At 43.5% G+C, this 9,992-nt stretch overlaps 1 protein-coding gene across 1 annotated transcript in view; it reads left to right on the forward strand.

The window, feature by feature from the left end:
• The window catches only part of LOC123492247 (glutamate receptor 3-like), a 40,255-nt gene extending 32,572 nt beyond the window's left edge, over window positions 1–7,683 (forward strand). Inside the window, exon 4 of the mRNA XM_045224619.1 lies at window positions 7,604–7,683. Coding sequence (XP_045080554.1) covers window positions 7,604–7,683 — 80 coding nt within the window. The remainder of the gene's footprint in view (window positions 1–7,603) is intronic.
• Window positions 7,684–9,992: the final 2,309 nt, after the last annotated feature.

The following is a 9,992-nucleotide window of genomic DNA, read 5'->3' on the forward strand; positions in this document are numbered from 1 at the left end:
ACAGACTGACAGCCTTCATTGCATTGTCAACACACATGAGATACTGTACTATACTGTACATACTCTCTCTCGCTCTCTGGTAAATCCCTAGCCTGGCTTGTAAAGCCATAGCTCCTCTCTCCTCCACCCATGTCACCTCACATTAAGCCATGAAGTATTTAATTATTTCCCCTCAGTGTGGAAATCCTCTGATCCCCAGTCCTCATTTTAAGAGTGGTCTAATAGCTTTAAATCTGGGCCTGTAATGATGCCTAAAGTGCTTTAGTGTCTGGAGGCTTTTCCTTGGCTTCCACATTAAACAGGCCCCTGGCTGCTTCAGTAAATGAGTCCAAGGCAGGTGATGTTAATGTTCCTGTCTGTGTGACTGTTGCTGTGCTGTGACTCGGAGGAGCTCTCCCTGTCAGTACGGTACCAGCCTCTAATCCTCTGAAAATCATTTAGACTGTAATTGGATTATATAAAGAAGGAGCCACAACACAATGTGACTTTTACATGTCCTTCATTCCGTCCCCCCCTCCTTTCCGCTCCGCTGTACCCCAGCAGCAGCCGCGGGCTGATGGAGGGAGCTAGCGGAGGTCTCCATCCTGCTCTGTGAAGGTCGACATCTGGAGAGTTCAGCCTTAAGACAGAACACTAATGACACTCCAATCTGTCAGAGTGGTATATTCCTGGTCCTGGAACAGGCAACTGTACTGTAAGGCTGGCTGTAGAGAGAGACATACTGTACTGGAGCAGGTATTCTGTTTACAGTACCATGTTGTTGCTGTAATTAGATACTGGTGGTAGGAGAGGCTAACAATTACACAGCGTTTCTCTCTTGTGTAAACCAATAATTTACCATTCACTATAGTGTAAAACTAAAGTGTAAACCATTTTCCACTTCTTCCTCTGACTACAGTGCCTTGCAAAAGTATTCATCCCCCTTGGCGTTTTTCCTATTTTGTTGCATTACAACCTGTAATTTAAATAGATTTTTATTTGGATTTAATGTAATGGACATACACAAAATAGTCCAAATTGGTGAAGTGAAATGAAAAAAATAACTTGTTTCAACAAATTCTAAAAAATAAATAACGGAAAAGTGGTGCGTGCATATGTATTCACCCCCTTTGCTATGAAGCCCCTAAATAAGATCTGGTGCAACCAATTACCTTCAGAAATCACATTATTAGTTAAATAAAGTCCACCTGTTTGCAATCTAAGTGTCACATGATTTGTCACATGATCTCAGTATATATACACCTGTTCTGAAAGGCCCCAGTGTCTGCAACACCCCTAAGCAAGGGGCACCACCAAACAAGCAGCACCATGAAGACCAAGGAGCTCTCCAAACAGGTCAGGGACAACGTTGTGGAGAAGTACAGATCAGGGTTGGGTTATAAAAAAATATTTGAAACTTTGAACATCCCACGGAGCACCATTAAATCCATTATTAAAAAATTTAAAGAATATGGCACCACAACAAACCTGCCAAGAGAGGGACGCCCACCAAAACTCACAGACCAGGCAAGGAGGGCATTAATCAAATAGGTAACAAAGAGACCAAAGATAACCCTGAAGGAGCTGCAAAGCTCCACAGTGGAGATTGGAGTATCTGTCCATAGGACCACTTTAAGCCATACACTCCACAGAGCTGGGCTTTACGGAAGAGTGGACAGAAAAAAGCCATTGCTTAAAGAAAAAAATAAGCAAACACGTTTGGTGTTCGCCAAAAGGCATGTGGGAGACTCCCCAAACATATGGAAGAAGGTACTCTGGTCAGATGAGACAAAAATTGAGCTTCTTGTCCATCAAGGAAAACACTATGTCTGGCGCAAACCCAACACCTCTCATCAACCCAAGAACACCATCCCCACAGTGAAGCTTGGTGGTGGCAGCATCATGCTGTGGGGATGTATTTCCATCGTCAGGGACTGGGAAACTGGTCAGAATTGAAGGAATGATGGATGGCGCTAAATACAGGGAAATTCTTGAGGGAAACCTGTTTCAGTCTTCCAGAGATTTGAGACTGGGACGGAGGTTCACCTTCCAGCAGGACAATGACCCTAAGCATACTGCTAAAGCAACACTTGAGTGGTTTAAGGGGAAACATTTAAATGTCTTGGAATGGCCTAGTCAAAGCCCAGACCTCAATCCAATTGAGAATCTGTGGTATGACTTAAAGATTGCTGTACACCAGCAGAACCTTGAAGGAGCTGGAGCAGTTTTGCCTTGAAGAATGGGCAAAGATCCCAGTGGCTAGATTAGCCAAGCTTATAGACACATACCCCAAGAGACTTGCAGCTGTAATTGCTGCAAAAGGTGGCTCAACAAAGTATTGACTTTCGCTCAAGTTCTCTGTTTTTTTGTCTTATTTCTTGTTTGTTTCACAATAAAAAATATTTTGCATCTTCAAAGTGGTAGGCATGTTGTGTAAATCAAATGATACAACCCCTCCCAAAAAATCTATTTTAATTCCAGGAAAAATGCCAAGGGGGGTGAATACTTTCGCAAGCCACTGGAACGTATGACTTAAAGATTGCTGTACACCAGCAGAACCCATCCAACTTGAAGGAGCTGGAGCAGTTCTGCCTTGAAGAATGGGCAAAAATCCCAGTGGCTAGATGTGCCAAGCTTATAGAGACATACCCCAAGAGACTTGCAGCTGTAATTGCTGCAAAAGGTGGCTCTACAAAGTATTGACTTTGGGGTGTGAATAGTTATGGATGCTCAAGTGTTCTGTTTTTTTGTCTTATTTCTTGTTTGTTTCAAAGTGGTAGACATGTTGTGTAAATCAAATGATACAAACCCCCCCAAAATCCATTTTAATTCCAGGTTGTAAGGCAACAAAATAGGAAAAATGCCAAGGGGGGTGAATACATTCGCAAGCCACTGTATAGGAGATGTTAGTTGTAGCCTTTATCCTCTGTGGCCCACGGGAGGTTCCTAACACCAATACCGTTGAGCTTTATCAAAACATAAGGTATTTTCTAAAAGAATAGACCGCATTCTGTACCATTTTAGATTCATAGCGATGGGGAGAGCTATTAATTGTATTGGGATTATTTACTGGTTTTGGTCCTCTGTAGCTCAGCTGGTAGAGCACGGCGCTTGTAACGCCAAGGTAGTGGGTTCGATCCCCGGGACCACCCATACACAAAAAAATGTATATACGCATGACTGTAAGTCGCTTTGGATAAAAGCGTCTGCTAAATGGCATATTATATATTATTATTATATTATATTATATATAGAGTGCATTCAAAGTGCTTTTAAGCCTACATTGAGCCAGCTTTTACAGTGCATTCAAGAGGTTCCTTGCTGGCTTGCATTAACTCCTTTATGGTGGGTGCTTTATCCATCACCCACTTTGAAGGGACTGTCAGTGGTTCTCATCAAACCATTTTGTTCATCTTTCAACTAGAAAAAAAGATTGCTCACTTCTAACCTATTTTCTCAAATAATTTTATAGGTTTATTTCAGAACGGGTTGTCTTTTTAATCTTCCCTCTTCACCACCACAGCACACAACCCTAACTGAGATGGTCGTAGCTAACACCCTTTCTTTATGGTGTTCCAGATGTCCTATCCCTTCCTAAACCATATTAAGAAAGTGCCAATTGCTTTGAAATTGGGGGCCGCCTGTCAGAAGCATGGACATGGGCCGTGTTTCTTAGTGTCTGTGTATCTGTGGCAGGCCGTACCAGCTGATAATTGGTTGGCTGCTGTGGTGGAGGAAATGTGATTGCGGGGTTTATTGTCTCTCCCGGGCAAAAAAATCAACCTTCCTCCATGTGCCTCCTGATTCGCTCCTTACAGCTCTACTTGACTTATGGAGGCCCTTCCACCTGCTGTGTCTGGGCTAGATCACTACCATCTGTAACACACTCCTCATTTCCACAGCATGACAAGAAGCAGTAAAAAAAAAAACATAACTCCAACTCGCCCGACGGATGACAGGAGAGGAGAGCCCCATCAACTCACCGCAATGTTTGTGTCATAGGAAATGGATTTTCGGTCCAATGGGCCTTTGGCTGACAGCAACATTGGCACTTGAGCCACTGTAGTTTGGATTCTTACCCCACATGCTGTGCTGTGTATGCCTTACACACAGCTTGTGTTTGCTCTGAGGCTAGAAAAGCTAGAGAGCCCTCCTGCTCCTCCTGTTCTTACCAACCCTTCGCTGTTCTGTTCCCCACATGGATCAGAATATATTGTTTAGGCTCTACAGTGATCACCACTCATCTAAATTCCACGTTTTAAAAATGACATTCTAAATGGCATTTTACTATTGGGTAACATTGATATGCTCTCCCTGTTACAAAAACAAGAGGAAGCCTTTTTAAATTGGGGACGCTCTCAAATTCCAGTGGGATGATTTCTCCATCCCTGATGACAAAGCCACCAAACACACCTGAACAGAGACACTCAAACAAAAGGAACCAAGAAATTAAAGGAAGAAAAAATATACATGACTCTAGTCCCTTCCCTCCTCAAGCTTGAAATAACAACAACAGGCATGAAAATGGAAATAGTAAAGGATGCAAATCCACTCTCCTAGATCCCAGTGAGGTTAACCCCATCATGGCTGTAAGCGCTGCTTAGGCTCTGAGGCACTGGGTTGTAATAGGAAGATTTGTTACTGTGGCAAGGTACAATAAAATAGCAATCTCCCGCCCACATTTTCACTGGGATTGTGAGACTGAGTGTGGAGGAAAATACCCAGAGATTCCGACCCTGCCTTCCCTGTGCATGGAGCATTCGATTTCAAATGTGATTTGGCCCCTTAGTGAGTGTCTCTCACACCGGCAGTCATATTCTCCTCTTTCAACCTCTGTATCACATTGATTCCACCTCAGCACCATGCTGGAAATGCCTATACAATTCAGTCTCCATTGTTGTGTTGAATCTAAATCACATTTAATAGGATTTTGCTATTGAGACCTTGAAGAGTGTTTTGAGTCCTTCACCACTAGTTCTTGTTTACAGAAATGGGGGTTTAGTTTCTATACCATGCTTGAAGAGCACCTCAAGTCCTTTAAGAATAATAATCAATAAAGTAGTGTGTTTGAATGGAATTGATTTGTGCCTTTGACTCAGAGCTAGAAGCTGTTAGTGTTTACGTTTTTAATAATATATTGTTGAATATGCCCTAGAGTGCATAAATTTTTTATATGACAAAACACTAAACACTTTTCAAATAATATCCACAAACAGACACACACTGCTGTAAGAGGGGTCTACTTTTTATTTGTCATTTTATGTGACTAACAGAAAAAGGGTATGTTTATATTCTACTGTGTAAATACTGTAATATTTACTGACTGCCCCCTTTCTTGTAGGATATACAGTGAGGGAAAAAAGTATTTGATCCCCTGCTGATTTCGTACGTTTGCCCACTGACAAAGAAATGATCAGTCTATAATATTAATGGTAGGTTTATTTGAACAGTGAGAGACAGAATAACAACAAAAGAATCCAGAAAAACGCATGTCAAAAATGTTATAAATTGATTTGCATTTGAATGAGGGAAATAAGTATTTGACCCCCTCTCAATCAGAAAGATTTCTGGCTCCCAGGTGTCTTTTATACAGATAACGAGCTGTGATTAGGAGCACACTCTTAAAGGGAGTGCTCCTAATCTCAGCTTGTTACCTATATAAAAGACACCTGTCCACAGAAGCAATCAATCAGATTCCAAACTCTCCACCATGGCCAAGACCAAAGAGCTCTCCAAGGATGTCAGGGACAAGATTGTAGACCTACACAAGGCTGGAATGGGCTACAAGACCATCGCCAAGCAGCTTGGTGAGAAGGTGACAACAGTTGGTGCGATTATTCGCAAATGGAAGAAACACAAAAGACTGTCAATCTCCCTCGGCCTGGGGCTCCATGCAAGATCTCACCTCGTGGAGTTGCAATGATCATGAGAACGGTGAGGAATCAGCCCAGAACTACACGGGAGGATCTTGTCAATGATCTCAAGGCAGCTGGGACCATAGTCACCAAGAAAACAATTGGTAACATGCTACGCCGTGAAGGACTGAAATCCTGCAGCGCCCGCAAGGTCCCCCTGCTCAAGAAAGCACATATACAGGCCCGTCTGAAGTTTGCCAATGAACATCTGAATGATTCAGAGGAGAACTGGGTGAAAGTGTTGTGGTCAGATGAGACCAAAATGGAGCTCTTTGGCATCAACTCAACTCGCCGTGTTTGGAGGAGGAATGCTGCCTATGACCCCAAGAACACCATCCCCACCGTCAAACATGGGGGTGGAAACATTATGCTTTGGTGGTGTTTTTCTGCTAAGGGGACAGGACAAATAAATAAAATAAATAGACAACTTCACCACATCAAAGGGACGATGGACGGGGCCATGTACCGTCAAATCTTGGGTGAGAACCTCCTTCCCTCAGTCATGGCGTTGAAAATGGGACGTGGATGGGTGTTCCAGCATGACAATGACCCAAATCACACGGCCAAGGCAACAAAGGAGTGGCTCAAGAAGAAGCACATTAAGGTCCTGGAGTGGCCTAGCCAGTCTCCAGACCTTAATCCCATAGAAAATCTGTGGCGGGATCTGAAGGTTCGAGTTGCCAAACGTCAGCCTCGAAACCTTAATGACTTGGAGAAGATCTGCAAAGAGGAGTGGGACAAAATCCCTCCTGAGATGTGTGCAAACCTGGTAGCCAACTACAAGAAACGTCTGACCTCTGTGATTACCAACAAGGGTTTTGCCACCAAGTACTAAGTAATGTTTTGCAGAGGGGTCAAATACTTCCCTCATTAAAATGCAAATCAATTTATAACATTTTTGACATGTGTTCTTCTGGATTTTTTTGTTTTTATTCTGTCTCTCACTGTTCAAATAAACCTACCATTAAAATTATAGACTGATCATGTCTTTGTCAGTGGGCAAACGTACAAAATCAGCAGGGGATCAAATAGTTTTTTCCCTCACTGTAGGTCTTTGTAGTAAACTTTTATTGCCTTGCTTTGGAATCATCTTATGAAATCATCTTAATCAAAGACTACAATCTTGCAGGCAAAATTACAGCTTTTCTCTGGTCCCCATGTTACCCCTGACACTAGGGGAAGGTAGGGTTTGCGTTGGAAATTGCATGTATGGAGTAAAATCCCAATGCTCCCCTGCTGGAAGTCTCACTGGCTTTCTCTCTGCAGGGAAATGTCTGATTAATTGCACAGTGCTAAATGGCTGTGTTCAGCAGTCAGGCACAGGCTCATTAACACAGTGTGGGTGAGAGAGAGCGAGCGAGAGAGAGAGAGAGACAGACAGAGAGAAACAGAAAGAGAAAGAGAGCGCGAGAGAGAGACGGCGTGGCACAAACCAGCCGCTCCTGTCCTCTCCATCTCTGTGATCTCTATACTCCATCTTCACTTCCAGCCCGGGCCGGGCCCCGCTGCACAAATCAATGAGCACAGGCAGCCTGCTGTGGCTAAACATTGTTTATCTCTTCTTCCCCATCACTGGCTCTGCCTGCCGTCTGTGTGGTCCCTCTTTCCCACTCTTGTTAGCTCTTCCTTGAGACTTCAAGATTTCAATTGGCTCTCAACGTCTCCAAGTCAAGTCCTTATTCTCTGTAGGACCTGTGTGTCTCTCTCAGGGGGGCCCAACCTGACACGGAACATGGAGAACATTGGGTCAGTCCAATTTGGAGCTCTGTTTACTTGGACAGTTCTGTGACACCTAACAAATCCTTTTTGAATGCCGAACTGTATTTACTTTAGATATAGATTATGCAGATCTATTGACTGCAAAGCTTTAGATAAACTGAAACTTTATGGAGGTACTGTACAGTGTGTTTTAAAAATGGCATGCTCAGTCAGAGTTCTCAGTCAGAGTATAAGATGAAGGTAAAAATGGGGTGGTGTATTGTACTGTGTGGGTGGGTGGGCTTTTCATTTGGAAAAGGTGAGCCTGGTCTTGTTGTTTGTGTTTTTGTAAGGCTCTCTCTGTGTGCGTGCACTGTGGGATGACCTCATTGGTGAAAAGCGCTGACTCATAGAGCATTGTGCATTCACAGCAGATGGTGAATCTACAGCTGGGGCATCTGTTCTCCCTGAGTGCCCCTGCTCTCCCTCTGAACAAAACCAAGCCTGCCCACTCCGCCAGAGGCCCCAAATGGTCACCATGTGTCCAGGCACATTCAAGCATGTAGTGGAATGGGAGGAAGATATTGTGTTTGTGCTGTGCTGCTGACCACATAGAATAGTAAAATAGTAGGCTACAATATTGTGCCACAACATAATGTTGCACAGGGGTTGGAACGAAAATATACTGAACCAAAATATAAACGCAACATGTGAAGTGTTGGTCCCATGTTTATTGAACTGAAATAAAAGATCCCAGAAATGTTCCATACGCACAAAAAGTGTATTTCTCTCAAATGTTGTGCACAAATTTGTTTACATCCCTGTTAGTGAGCATTTCTCCATAATCCATCCACCTGACAGGTGTGGCATATCAAGAAGCTGATTAAACAGCATGATCATTAAACGGGTGCACCTTGTGCTGGGGACAGTAAAAGGCCACTCTAAAATGTGCTCCAGAACTGTTGCCAGAGAATTAAATGTTATTTTCTCTACCATAAGCCGCCTCCAACATCGTTTTAGAGAATCTGGCAGTACATCCAACCGGCCGCACAACCGCACACCACGTGTAACCACGCCAGCCCAGGATCTCCACATCCGGCTTCTTCACCTGCGGGATCGTCTGAGACCAGCCACCTGGACAGCTGATGAATCTGTGGGTTTGCACAACTGAAGAATTTCTGCACAAACTGTCAGAAACCGTCTCAGGGAAGCTTATCTGCATGCTCGTCGTCCTCAACAGGGTCTTGACCTGACTCCAGTTCGGCTTCGTAATCGACAGTGGGAAAATGCTCACCTTTGATGGCCACTGGCACATTGGAGAAGTGTGCTCTTCACGGATGAATCCCGGTTTCAACAGTACCGGGCAGATGGCAGACAGCGTGTATGGCGTTGTGTGGGCGAGCGGTTTGCTGATATCAACGTTGTGAACAGAGTGCCCCATGGTGGAGGTGTTGTTATGGTATGGGAAGGCATAAGCTACGGACAACGAACACAATTGCATTTTATCGATGGCAATTTGAATGCACAGAGATACTGTGACGAGATCCTGAGGCCCATTGTCGTGCCGTTCATCCGCAGCCATCACCTCATGTTTCAACATGATAATGCACGGCCCCATGATATGTAGTGGTGTAATAATGTTATAGTGGTGTAATAATGTTATAGTGGTGTAATAATGTTCTATGATGTAATAATGTTATATGATGTACTGTTTTATCTTTTGTTTTATGTGTAATGTACTGTAAGTGCCTTAATGTGTTTGGACCCCAGGAAGAGTAGCTGCTGCCTTGGCAGGAACTAATGGGGATCCCTAATAAATACAAATACAAATATGGGCGGGGAGAGAGCAAGAGAGGGTGGAGGTAGGAGGCTTGGCTTGACGCGCTGGGCATCTTGTTATGACATGCATTATCTGAATTAGGCCCACAGAATTATACCTACAGAGGAGCAGTTTCTATGGAGGAACTTTGAATGTCTTTGAACTTCCGAGAGTTGGTTTAATGCTGGACCAGAGCTAGCTAACAAGCTTGTGTGTGCAGATCGACAACATAATTAAAAACACTTCTTATCTTTTTGTAGTTAATAAATCCATTCTTCTCTAAATAATAAAACATTTCCTTATCTTCTGAAACATGCTTGTAACGTCAGTACAGTAGACTATGCTTCTGAGGGGGAGGGGCAGGTAGTCTACACACACACTGGCAAAGATTTCCAGCTGGCAGGCAGACACTGGAAGAGGTTTCTGCATGACAGAGTGAGGGCTTTGCATAGGTGCTTTGTTGCCGTTTTTCTGTGGGACTGAGAAGAAATGGCCGAAACGTAAAATAACATTATTAACTGGTTCCCATGCTTTTAAAATAACAGTTATGTTCCAGAACAGTAGAGATCACTTTAGTTCCT

This window comes from Coregonus clupeaformis, chromosome 13 (genome assembly GCF_020615455.1).
Source record: "Coregonus clupeaformis isolate EN_2021a chromosome 13, ASM2061545v1, whole genome shotgun sequence".
Classification (NCBI taxonomy): Eukaryota; Metazoa; Chordata; class Actinopteri; order Salmoniformes; family Salmonidae; genus Coregonus; species Coregonus clupeaformis.